General features: G+C 40.0%; 1 protein-coding gene across 8 annotated transcripts in view; it reads right to left on the bottom strand.

The window, feature by feature from the left end:
* The window catches only part of trpm3 (transient receptor potential cation channel, subfamily M, member 3), a 115,374-nt gene extending 104,739 nt beyond the window's left edge, over positions 1-10,635 (bottom strand). For 3 of the 8 annotated variants that reach the window (XM_025897019.1, XM_025897020.1, XM_019366116.2), the window contains exon 1: positions 9,560-10,635. In XM_025897019.1, the coding sequence (XP_025752804.1) occupies positions 9,560-9,649 (90 nt within the window). In that variant the 5' untranslated portion in view covers positions 9,650-10,635. The remainder of the gene's footprint in view (positions 1-9,559) is intronic. The other 5 variants (XM_025897021.1, XM_019366114.2, XM_019366117.2 and 2 more) reach the window with 2 other exon arrangements.
* Positions 10,636-13,874: the final 3,239 nt, after the last annotated feature.

The raw sequence follows: 13,874 nt of genomic DNA, 5'->3' as shown, positions 1-13,874 counted from the left end.
ATGTGTGTCATTGTAGCTAAGGGGGAAAAAGGCCTAATTCTTCCACTGTCTTCTTCCCAATTTCCTCCATCTTGCTAGAGAGGAGATCCACATCTATAAAAAGTGCTCTTAAAACTCTAAGCCAGAAGAAGGCTAATTGCACATGAGCTATAAAACAATATTGTCTCTCTGGTTTGCCTGTTTTGGTTAACCGAATGGGTGTACCGGTGTGTGCATAATGTTTGGCACCATGTGTATTATGTTCTGGGGTTCCTGTGTTCATCTGATGATCCGTGAATGAAAACACAGGGTATCATTTTGGAGGAGGCATTCAGCTTCCCCAGTACGACTTAATATGCCACCACTCGCAGCTAATGACCTGAGTAAGATTGGCAACACAAAAATACTCCTTTGAACAACATACAAACTGGAGAAAAAGTGTTGCTGGGAGATGGATACAGGGAGAGACACAGCTGCTGACAAAGACCTAAAAACAGAGAGGAAGTGAGGAGTGAGGGAGGAAATACTGTGCAGGCAGCGGGAAGTGGTGCTGAAAAATGATCATCACAAACAGAGAAAAATTCCTACAGAGAGAAGAAAAATTCCCCACTTCCTCCCCAGCAAGTAATCTTATACAAGTACACCTTATTTAACCTTGGTTAAAGGATTACTAAATTCAGAGGGAGGTCTAGACAGGTGTATGAAACATGACCAATGACCTATCAAACTTCCAGTCACTGTGGAGCGCAGCAGGATGCTGGACAGCTGAACAACACAACACTTTCGGAGTATTAATAAATTAAAATTGATTAAAACATACTGAAAATCTGACAAATCATAAGCTCACAGCACACAGTTACATTCGTTATCTTACCTACAGTGAGCTAAATGCCTGCCCTTTGGTTTATAATTCATGCACATACATGAGAAGCCATCGATTTGTGAAGTATTGAATCATTCGTCTAAATTTGGCAACTGCTTCCATGCAGGAAAATGTGAATGCTCCATCAAAGCATATGCCTGTCAATCTATCCAAGATGTTATTATTCCCAGGGTGTCAAATGCTGATGCCTTCTCAGAGCCACTGGCATCCTTTGGCACAGATGGAGTCATGCACAGGTTGGAGCAATATTGAAAACAGAAAGCGAACACTCATTTTTTTAAGAGACAAAGATGGGTTAAAGAGGCAGGTCAGGGTTAGTGTGGAGTACATTTCAAGACTTGTAAGTTTCATTTTGTTTTCATTAACAGGTGTTTCGTTGGGAAAGAAAAGATAGTGGCTTGGGTTAAAATATTCCTGCATAGAAACAAATTCATCCAAGGACACCTAGTGTTGCCAAGGGATCCTGAACAAGTATCCACTTGTGACAAGTTCTATCTTTAAAAATAAAGCAAAATGATGAAAAAACAGCAGCCAAGTAACATGACAAGATGGCTTTTTTTTTCTTTTTGGTGAGCTGACTTTAGATGAAGAGACAGAGTCTGAGAGGATACTTATTAGAGTGGCAGATGAAGAAGTAGGGAGAAAACAATGAGAGCAGGACAGAGAGAAAGAAGAAGAAGAGCTGATGCTCAGCACAAAGGCACGACAGACAGAGAGCACTCTGTTCTTACTGATGAAAGCTTTGTGTTAAAATTTGCTTCCTATCAAAAATAACTGTATTATCTTTAAATACTTTTCATAAATAAAGACGTTGTATTACCTATGCTTCATCTGGCTGCTGCACTGCAGCGTCAGCTCTCCAACACAACAATCAAGGTGCTAGATGTGCTCTCTTTTCACTAACGGTCACACTGTGCTGCTGTGTGAAGACTCTTTTTTTCGATTATGTTGTGAAAGTTCAAGAAAAAGCTTCACAATGATGAATGTTTGCTCAAGATTCACCATATGTGCATATGTAGTCTAATACAAACGGAGTAAAAAATAACAAGAAAAACAGTTTGTTTTTATTTGATTTCTTAAAATGATAGAGGTCAAATTACTGTAACTGCTTATGCAAGCGATATCACCGCATGCACCTGAGAAAAGCATCAAATCAGCCAATATGCACAGTGTGAAAACAATAACATTCAATCCTCTCAGTCTGTTGCCTTTGCATGATAAATGGCACCTCAATTTCAGCAACCGGGCAGGTTGGCTGCAAAAAATAATAATTCTCTATCAAGTTTTTGAGTGTTGAACTGAAAGAATGAACAGCTCAAACTAATATTCCCCAGTGAACTAGTGGTTTGCACAGCCTGTATAATAGGTTCTAATCTTACGAACATGACTCAGCCTTTCATATACACACAAAGATACACGCCACAATTACCAAGGCTGTATCAATTATTCATAGACTACCACATGCTCAGACATGCATAGACAGCCATGCCTACACGACCATTCCCATGAGTTTGCCGGAGGTTTAAACAGGTGACACTGTCAGTGCAGACTTTAATAAGGCCATGTTTGTAACTCACACCCATTGAAATTGACACTGAAATCTGCCTCATTCTATTTACATTATAGTCTGTATTATATAGAGAAAGAAAGATCAGTTGAGCACATCTGCTCTACCCATCTGCTCTACATTATTTAACTCTAACTAAAGGAACAGTGCAGTTATATATATATATATATACATATATATATATTAGTCCCCGAGCCAATATATATGTGGCTCAGGGACTGAAATGTTGTTAATTCATATAAACTGTTGTTAAGATAGAATAGATGCTAATAAAAGGGCTCGAGTGAATAAAAATAATAAATAAAATGTGGCCATGATTTGGACTGTGTGTCCCTGCAGAGTTTCAGATGAGAGTGTGACCTGCTGAGCTGTCCGTGGTGCTGATTTAAAAACTTGGGACTAATCTGACTGAATGTCACTTGCACTGTGAAAGTAGTGCTGATTGTATGGCTTCAGTTCAACCCGAGCAACACTTGATTGATTACACACACTTGAGTAACAATATGGGAGAAGCTCTCAGATGATTATACAGGCTCTAATTTTAGTTTCGTTTTTCCATCTTGCCCTCACACCTCAGCATGGCATTTCATGATCCTAACACCCCTGGCAATTACGTGAACGAATGTGAAAATGTAAATGCATTGAGTATTTATTGATTCACTGTTGACCTATTGATACACCCGCCATTGATTGCAAATCACCCCCCCACCTCCCAAGCATCCATTCATACTGACATATCCAATAATCCAAACAAACACACCTTGTTAAAGTGATTTATCGCACTAGTTCTGCATGCTGACAGATAACACCTTTGAATGGGGGCCAAACCTACTGAAACAGACCACTGCTGTTTAGACTGGTTGCCTAAAAGCCTTACAAAGAGAATATCACTTCAGTTTACGCTGGTAGCTACTGGTCGTTTGACTTGTGCACCAGGTAGAAAAAGGAGAAGATGGAACAACAGGAGTAACTCTACGAGACAAAACATCAACAAACCCATCTAGGAAGAAGCGAAAACGAAAGAAAAACAAAAGAGAACCTCGCAACATTCAATCAACATTATTTTCGCTACATCAGCACGTAACAAAACATGTCGATTTCTTGTTCCAGTATAAGCAGGTGGAGGGTGGATGGGTGATGAGTAGTGATGGAAAGTGATCCAGTCTTGGTGACGGATGTGCAGGGGGAGGGGTGGGTGACTGCCACTCAGAGAGACACTCTTTGAAATCACAAACAAGGTCTGCATGAAACTAGTTAATTGCAAAGAGATACAAAACACAAAAGTGCTATTTAGTAAACTCTAAAGGAGTCAGTAGTTTCATTTATTTAATTGTTTTTCTCATTTACACAGAGCCAGACTCGCTTTTGTTTATCCCCCCATGTTTCCTGATCCTCATGTAAATCTCATCTACTTATTGGGACGATATGGTAGTGGTATACAGCAGATATTCTTCTGTAACTCTTGGCAAGGCCTAGAAAAAAAGACGCTTTTTTTCCTCTAAATAAATAATTTACTAGAAAGAATAAGTACAAATTCATGCCAACAGTAATGTTGCTGAGTTTGTAAAGTTGCAAATTCAATTCCCCTTCTCCCTGCTTTCTCTCGCTCCATATCTGCATACTGTCGAATGGTTGCAGCATAAAATAAACCTTCAGCTGTATAAGGTGAGCGTGAAATTCAGCAGCTGCAAACTGAATGCACAAACCAACCTGATGTACACATAAACGTTACAGAATACAAATTCTCTGAGTACAGTGTCAGACTTTCTAACCGTGTATGCAAAGTTTGTGAAGCGTATGAGGAGCATTCATGACTTATTGTCCTCATACATACTTAAATAGCCCTCCTTCCATCACCACCACCACCGCTGGCATATATTTCCCACATGTAAGTTTACGGGCCAAAGGTCAATGTTTTGAGTTCATAACTCTACTGCTTATGTCAAAGTGTTACCTGTGAATAGCGAGACACGATTATAATTTTTTTGTGCGTGTGTCACTGATGTTTGTTCACTAGCACGTGGGGATTTTCAACAGTAAAAGCTGGAGGTGGTTTGCCAAATTATACATTTATTCTGAAACTGCAGGTCCTTTTAGCATCAAATCTCATCCATTATTCAGCAGCTGACTGGTAGGTAGACTCATGTACTATCTGTTGTATTTATTCAGGACAAATGCATTTTTATATTGAAAAAAAGAATGCATTGTTTCCTCAAGCTGGTCTCTTGTTTAAAGATCCAAATATTTAGAAAAAGCCTAAAAATACAAATTTACCGACAGCGTGTTTAACTACCTATGATGGTGCGTGGAAGTGTGCCAAATAGGAAATATAGCCTGTGTGTGCCTGAATAAAAGGAATGAGGTGTTAATTGGCAGCTTATGTTCTCGTTTTGGCTCATTAGGACGATAATGTTTTAATTGAAATCTTACAACTGCAGCATTTGCTGGGTAATTGAGACATAAACAAGGGCAAGCTTTGAGACATCCTGCAACTCGGAGGCCTGTTTACACCAGGAGAACAAAAGTGAGAAAAAAAGGGGGGGAAAGGACCCTCCCCTTAGGCCTGTGTGACAACTTGCTGTGTCCTCCAGTTTCATTCAACACTCAAGTAGCATTTGGTCAACACACTGGGAACTGTCAGGATGTGTGTAAGTATGAGACGACAGTTTGGTTAGTTTGAGAGAAAGAAGACTGACTGAGCACACGCTCGCCTTGAAGTACTTGTGAAAATAGTGCTTTTGTATTTAGTTTAGTCAACTAACTTGACTACATTTGTAAAAACTATAAGGAAAAATATTTTTATGTTTACCTGCATAGACAAAGAAAAAGATAAAGAGCAAATTATTAGTCCTTTTTTTTACAATGCCATGTTATGCACATTTCCTCAGTTTAAATGAACCTGGTAACAACAAAATGCACACAAAGAGCCTGATGTATTGCATGTATTACGGGTGTCATTAACCATGAAAATTTTAATCAGATAATCAGAGCTTGGTAATTGGAAGAATCCCTGCCGTCCCAATCTGTATGATTTATCAGGATATGTAAATGAGGCACAACGTGTTTTATACTGAGGGAGTCTGATGCAAACACTCAGATCAGTCAGTAAAAATTCAGTTTAAACACTTCAGCAGCTCCAACTATCGTCTTACATTTAAGAGAGGCGCGCACACACACACACCTCTTTAATATAGATAAGACATGTACACTAAAAGTATGTGTGAATAAGAGGGCACTTCATATGTCATTTATTTAAAAAAGGCTAATCTCCGTGATTGAGATTTATTGTATCTCCTTTACTGTAATTACTGTAGATACAAAAATTGGTGGTGCCACCTATGGGTGACAGAATGCACTCTCGTCCTTATATATATATACTGAATATTGCATGTGTCAAATTCATATTAATAGCAGTTGTTTTATGTTTAATTTCTATTTTTACTGTTTAAAAGAAGAACTCCCAAACTAAGCCACTCCTCACAGCCAAACTAGACGTTCTGCAACAGTGTACCTTTTTATGTAACAGATTTATTTTTAGAAATAGAGAGATATTTTTTTTTAGCAGCACATTTATTTTGCATAAGATGGGAGTGTTATCTATGCTTTATGATTATGAGAAGCAACGGAATAAAAAAGGAAGTGAAAAAGAGAAGAGGCGAAATTAGGCAACGATGAGACGACCACTGGAAATTGGTGACTTCATGAAGACAATTGTTTAATGTATGTTTACATCCTATAACCCGAGAGGACGCATGAATATAATGGAAATATAACACATCAACAAAAAACTAAGAGAGAAAAGCTTGTTATATATCCCATTATGAACAAAAGTAAAGTACAAAGCAGACAATCAAACATGTGGAAGATGAGAAAGGCTGTCATGATGAAAAGAAAAAGAACAGATAAAGGTACACATGTGAAACAAGCTGAGGATTACAGATGCACAGAACACAAAACAAGATTTCCAATTTTCTGTCTAATATTATTTTCCTTTTTCACACTTTATCCAACCAAGTCTACACAAAATCCCAGGCTTACATTTGTAAAAAGTTCAATTTTGCAAAGATGTGATCATTTTAAGAGAGAAACAAAGGCTCTGACAGAGACAAACATATTATTAAACCTGTATTGCAAACCATATTAGGCATAAGAAAGCTTTCATATCGGTCCACATAAAAGAGTAAGTTTCACATGGGGCAACAATCTCTGTTTTGTTTGACTCCATTTACACACCAGACCACAAAAGATACCCAAGCTAGACGTATGTCAGCAGGTTAGGTTTCTTCTAAGTGTTTGCAGAAATTACATGCTATTGCATCACTGGTTAGCTTCAAGAAGACACAGACTGTGAAAGTTTGTAGCATGTAGAAGCATGTTTGTAAAACAAAACTGAATAACTAAAGAAAACAAGAGTTTTTATTTTATTTTATTTCTTTTAAACGTCTGGTTTTATAGAATGAAACCCACTGAATGAGTACACATGTGCATGGAAAGGCTAGAGGTAAGAGGGAAGCTTCATATGGAAAAGGTCTATGGTCAGTCCCACTCGCTGTTCACACAAACCAGCACTAGTACCTGTTTGCTGCAGTGTCGATAACTATATGTTTATACACCTCTGCATAAACACCACTGTGCCCACACATTTGCCAGTTGCATCTTGGAGACATCTCTGGCAGCCTATAAAAATTGTAGTCACACACACATGAATTTAAGTATGCATTTAGCAGCAGGGGGCAGGTCAGTTAGAGAGGCCTGCAAGGAAAGTGCTTGCCAAGCAGAAATTTCCAACAATAATGACAGGTTATTAGGTTAATTTCATACTGACAGCCTGATGTCTCCCTGGGAGGATTCACATAAACTGTTTCAGTAGTTGCAGGAACCGTAATCCTCTGTAGTATAGCTTCTTCCACAGTGCCAGTACAGGTGAGGCAAAAGGATCAGCTGTGTCTGTTGATGCCTGTAAACATAACCTCAAAAATGAAAACTCAGCTGCTCAAAAGCAGCGCTATTTATAGGAGTCATCCTGAAGCAAAGATCCACTCGAAGTGAGACACTTTATACAAAATATCGAGAAGGTAATTAAGTGTACATGTGAAGCACTGTGGCAACGGTGCCGTCAGACTTGGAGCATCTTTGTATGAAAGACATACAGCGCCACCACAACATCAACTATTGGTTTGTGGACTACAAATAAGAAGCCTTGAGTTCGGCACTTTGGCTGTCATCATCTTGGGATTAAAACTAAATATTATGGGTGAAAATGGCTGAAAACTCACCAACTCCAAAGTTCGTCTATTTTGCGTTAAATGTGACCAGACTGTGCAAAATGAATATCGTGCTGTATTTAAAAAGATCTAAAGCTCGATGTTGAGACCATAAACTCATCTGGAAAAATGTTAACTGGGGTAACAAATCCAGTAGGAATTAAAAATCACTTCCTCAAAGATTTCTTTACAATCAGACTTCTTCTTGGAACCAGAAGAGTGCCCCTGCTGGTCATTAGAAAGAAATGCTTTTCTTTTTAGACCTGGTGGCTACTTGGATCTTTCACATACAGTCTGTGCTTTTTAAGATAAAAATACGTCCTGATTAGCTATTGGATGACACAGGGAATCACTTATTTGTTACAAGAGTCTTACAAGTCTTACAAGAATTCAAAGAGTCTCACTTTCCACCCTCTGCTACAGTCAGATAAAGCTTAGGTGGGTAAAGTATTATTTCTTCTAATCCAGAAGTGAAACTCTTGAGTCTAAAAATCTCTTCGCCAAGTGTTTCCACAAATAAGAATTGTTCCACCAAAATCATGTGTATGAATTCACTGATGTTCGGAGTGTTTTCACTTACACAAACGTTTCACTCTTGAAATAAAATTGCCTAAAAAAAACTCTCATGTAAAGTTTCACAACACATGCTAAAACACACACACACACACACACAAAACATCCTAATGCACATACAGTGATTTAGCTATAGAAATACAAATTTCTGTGTGAGCCCAGACGCTGGCTGTGTGGCTCAACATCACAGCAATACTGTTGTGTGAGACACTTTGATAAAGCTAGATCAAAGGACATTGAAGAAGAGCCATTCAAGACCTCTGACAATAGACCATCTTACAGAGTGCCTGTAACTGGCTTATGAAAGCACAGAAATGCATAAAAATAAGGTTTAGGTAACAAATGTCGGTAAGCAAGCATTATAAAGACTGCACTGTAGATTTGCAGAGGCTACAATTCACACTTACACAAAGGCACATGCTCAGACACACAGATGAATTTACACTTGTTCACAAAAAACCAAATAAACCTGGTTAATTCTAACTTCTTTACATCGAGGTACATGGCAGAATTCATTTTCAAATCTGTCTTCTGTTGTCACTTCTTTGCTAAAGCTCCTCAGTCATGTCTGCCACCTCCAATTTTACATTCCCGCTCACCCATTCCCACAAATCCTCTCTTAACTCGCTACATGCCTCCTCAGTTTGTCATCTACCTTTTCTTTTCCCTTCTCACATCCCCTTTTCTCGCTCACTTTATGTCGACATTTCATGCTTCCACCTTCACCCTCTGTGTAACCCTCTTGCTATTTTAAGACTGGATCCCTCTCTGATGTCTTTCCATCTCCTTCTCTCTCTCTCTTGCTTTCTTTCTTTTCTTTGGCTCTCAGCAAAAAAAATAATTAAATTATTTGCATTTTCTCTTTTATCACACTTCTTTAATTTCTCTATCCCACTCTCTCATCCGTGCCTCTGTAGCATCATGCTCTCGCTTTTCCCATCTCCATTTTTATCCTCCACTCTTTGCGCATCCACTTTGCACAGCCATCTACTTCCAAAACCTTTAAGCTTCCCTCTAAGAGTGTTACACCGGCAGCTTTGCCACACTTCTCTTCATTTTTAACAACATTATCCCCCCTATTACTTCTTAATGACTGCATTGCATCCACTGATGTATGCACCAAAAAGCGCAGCGGTTTCTTCAGCATTCATTTTGTACCCTCACACCTCTTTCTACTTATGTTCTTTTAGAAAAGCATCAGGATAGCAGGAGGGCTGCATGACATATTTAACAAAATCTCTCCAGGCATCTATTTTTTAAATTTCATTTCCCCTCTCTCCTGTGTTCTTTTACCTTTAGCAGGCGTACAGATGGTAGGAAGGCTGCATGGCACAGTTTTCTGATGGTCCAGTTCAGTGGCCGTGGTGCATCCAGCTGGTTCATGGTGTCCACTCTTCACGGTTCAGCCACTGGTGCCCGGCAGTTTTTCCCGGCACCAGGATCAATGTTACCCCACAAGGGGGACAAAAACGGGAGAGGGTCTCCAACTCCAACTGCCGAAAAGCACGCAAGTCCCAGGGCATGACCCTTGACGGACAACCATCAGCCACTAACCCCAACCACCGTCACCAGCACCACCACCTTGAAGCCTTTACTTCCACAAGCACACGAAGCTCTCACCTGAGCAGCTTTCTGCCCCCTTTCTCCTTCCCTTCCTGCCCTCTCTGCCTCTCCAGCTCACACAGATCCAAGGAATCCAAGGGAAGTCAAACCTGGAGCTCCATGAGCATCTAATTCCTCTTCCACCAGTAGCTGAAGTGCACTCAGCTCTGGCGCGAAAAAAATCACACTGTAGAGTATTTTCCCAAACAGCGGAGCAGAGCGCAGCAATGCACAACAGGGAGAAGAGCGCATAGGGTGAGAGAGATGCAGGTAGAGGAAGAGGGAAAAGAGAACGAGAATGAGGAGAGATGGAGATGTGGGCAGAGGAGAGACGAGGAATGCAGTGCAGCACAGCACTGAGGAGAGAGGAGAGGAAAAGAGAGTCGCAGAGCGCATAAACGGAGCAGCCTGACAGGCAGTGACTTAGATTTGAGGCTGCATGCACACCACTGTCTCCAAGATGAAAACAGAGAGAATGGAAGAGAGAGAGTGTCAGGGAGAAAGAGGGAGAGGAAGAGAGGGAGAGAGACAAAGGGAAAAACCAATGAAAATCCAATAAAACTGATGAACAAGATGAAATTGAAACTATGGAGATAGGAGGGGGTGCCATGCAGGAGAAGGAGGTTGGTTCTGTGCATGGGGGTGAACAAAAAAGAAAAGAGAAATAAAAAAAGAGGAAGGATGGAAAGACACAGAGAAAGCAAGATGGAGAAAATGGGAAGAGAGGGAACCGTATGGTGGTAAAAGGGGAAATGGATGAAGCGAAGTCAAAGCTGTGCCTTATAGAGTGAATTCAGATGGAGCTTGAAGATGGAAGCACACTGAGCAACTTGGCTCTGTGGCTGTGGAGGGGAGTACGACCTACTTAGGAATTCACATGTCAGGCATCATGCTTGTGCACAAAAATCTCTAAAGTGGCTTGAAAACGATGTTAAAGAGAGGAACGCTGATGTGACTGTCGTGTTGCATAAACTCATTTTTAACGCCTCGCAGCGTCCCAACACGCCTCCCTCTGGGTTTGATACATTTCATTTTCTTCATTTTGATGTATTGGCATAAATGTTATGCTGCAATTATACTAATAGTGTAAGCTAATTTGTTTATTGTATTCATCTTCAGTCTATGAGAAGAAAGTATGATTTTTTTTTCTTTTTTTGGATGATGTGAACTTAAAAACGAAATCTTCAACAAGATCATTAAGTTAATTACAAACTGCTGATGACTGATCCCTGTGATCAGTGCAACAGAGACTTCTCATGGTCCCCGCTGATGTACAAACAAGTTTACAACTTACAATATAAAATCTGCATTTTACACCATCTTCTCTAAGATGCTTCATGTTTTTGGTTCAGCATCTTTGACATAAATGTCTGTGGATACTTTACACCACATGTACGATATTTGTCATTACTACAGAATCCTTATCGCCTTTGATTAAAGGCTAATTGATTATTCTCATTGTCTCGGGGCAGAGGGAGAGCTGCACTGTGTCAGAGCCACTGGTTCACATCACTAATCTACAGAGCTGCAGCAATCTAAAGCAGACTGACAATAGCAAATCTTATCAGTGAAGTGCAGCTTTTGTGAAGCACACTGACAAAGATAAATAAATAAATAAATAAATAAAAAGAGACATCTATTTTTGCCTCATCTCTTCTATTTCTGGACAATCAGGACTGCTTGTCTCCAGCTAATTGCTGATGCGCGCAGCTCAAACACCTAAAAGCTTGTCAAAACAGAAGATATGACTAAAATTAACAGTTCTCTTTGCGACCGAATTGACAGGTTTGGACTGGTTGAATAAGTGTGAGAGGGAAAATAACGCATAAAGGCTTCAGAGGTGTTGATGACATAGCATCACGCCTCGTGTTTGATGTGCTGCACGTTGCCATTGTTTAAAAATGTCTCAAATTAATGACTATACCTGATCGGCGTCAAAATGCCTGAGAGTAACTGTGCGGCACGGATGAGCCGAGACTTTTCAAATCTATGTGTACAGTGCGGGTAAGTAAGTAAGAGCGCCATCTTTTAATGTGGACACAGGATATATATATATGGCGAGGGAGCAGTCTGCCTTGCTTTCAAGCTTTTGAAAAGGAGAACCTAGGGGTAAAAGGAGGCTCACATGAAAGTAAAGCATTCAGTGAAGCAGGAAATACTGTTGAGGGTACCCTGAAAGCAAAACAGAGAAAAAAAAAGTCACAGCTTTTCATTTCTTCTCCTAAATTAAAGGTCAAACAATATGAGAAAACACAAATGACACACTGTCACAATTTGTTTTAAAGTGCATGTCGCTGGCATGAATTAAATACATCCCTGACAGTAGAGAATGCCTTGCTCTTTTATATTTAGTTATGACTAACAATTCTCTTGAGTCACCAGCTCCCGGTTAGTAGGTGTTTCATCCTGACAGTTAAGCACTGACATTAGGCGTCTCCACGTCACCGACCACTGGCTGCCCTAAGGACTGCCGAGACCTCTGAGGTATCCGTCTATCAACCGCACACGTGTGTGTTTACGCCTGTGTGTGCATTTGTGCTTGTGAGGCAGTAAGGAGGCATGCACTGTCTGCATCCTGCCTCTAGATGGCAACCTTCTAATGCACAATACCCATCTCATACCCAGCATCCAAACGCATCACTTGTACTCCCCTAACTCAGCTGAACCACTGAAAATGTCTGCTACTTTACTGCAACAAAACAAGACTATCTGCCTTTTTTTTTTAATTACTAAACATCTAAGGATGCTAGGAGGAGGAAGTTGAGTCTTATCTTTCTGAAGATAAAGGGAGAGTGCGCAGTTCTACCAAAAGAGGGCAGCTGTTCAACACACACAACAGAGAGCATCTTGTTTGTTTCATCCTCTAATTCTGCATGGCTACACTAATTATCATGACGTTAAAAAGGTATTATAGCTCTGGCACAGGAGAGGACCAGACAAGACGAGATTTAATTCTCTCGCAGTGATTCATTTCTCCCAGTGGGAACTTAACTTGGCAAGACGAAGAAGGCAATTTACTGTGAATCACTTAAGTCCTTCAGCACTGAGCGCTTGTATCAGATTGTGAAGGCAAACAATAAATATCACTCACATTTTCAGATTTATAAAACTCATATAGGAGTTTTATGAGGTAACTTATCTCCAGAGAAGTTGAAACTGAGGTCAGCAGGGTTTCTTTTTTATATATAGAAATAACACAATATGCTGTCATCAGATGCTGCTCTGTAGACACAGCATGACTAATGTGCCGGCCTAAATCATCGCGTTTTAGTGCTTGTAGATGTGATTTTAGGTGGTATTATGTATAAGCAAGCATGGGTAAATGTGAGTGCACTGCTGATTGAATAATTTCATCACAACCCACAAGCAGTGGTAGTAATAGCACTGAGTGGGTGTTCTGTAACCCATTTATTCTCAGGGACATCTCTGCCACAGGTAGCCCTTTTGACATCACCAGTCAGCACTGTGACAGGAGTAGGAGAGAAGCCCATTTCCACCTGTCATTCAGCCAAAGCCCAGAGCTGCCCCTCGCACACTGGAAAAACAAATCCTCTGTGCTGGTATCGTGCAAAAAGTGCTTGTAAAAGGAGTGAATATCTATAAATGTTGCTCAGTGAATGAGATAGATTAGATAGCTTTGCATAATGTTTGTAGTGGTACTTTTTTCTGTAAAACATTATGTAACCGAAGTCAGGGGATTAATGGCAATACACTTGAGCTCCTGCATGTTATTATCAATATAATTACTTTAAAGTGCTTTGTAAAGGTGCTCATTGAGATCTCTTGTTCAAGCGAGGCATGTTCAAAGAGCAGTTGCTGATTTACACAATTACCAACTTGTAAAATATTTTTTTGTGGCTCGATCAATTTATATGCAGCAAAAGTATTAAAATCCACTTTTTCCAGGTAAAGCTGTATGTTGTTAGTTCTGTATTTATATTCAAGCAAGGAGAAAAAGTAACCACACAATCTGTGCAGTAGAGCCCTGAAAATAAAGCATACCACT

The sequence above is a fragment of the Oreochromis niloticus genome, linkage group LG12 (assembly GCF_001858045.2).
Source record: "Oreochromis niloticus isolate F11D_XX linkage group LG12, O_niloticus_UMD_NMBU, whole genome shotgun sequence".
Taxonomy (NCBI): domain Eukaryota; kingdom Metazoa; phylum Chordata; class Actinopteri; order Cichliformes; family Cichlidae; genus Oreochromis; species Oreochromis niloticus.
This window is presented reverse-complemented; position numbering and strand designations above follow the sequence as displayed.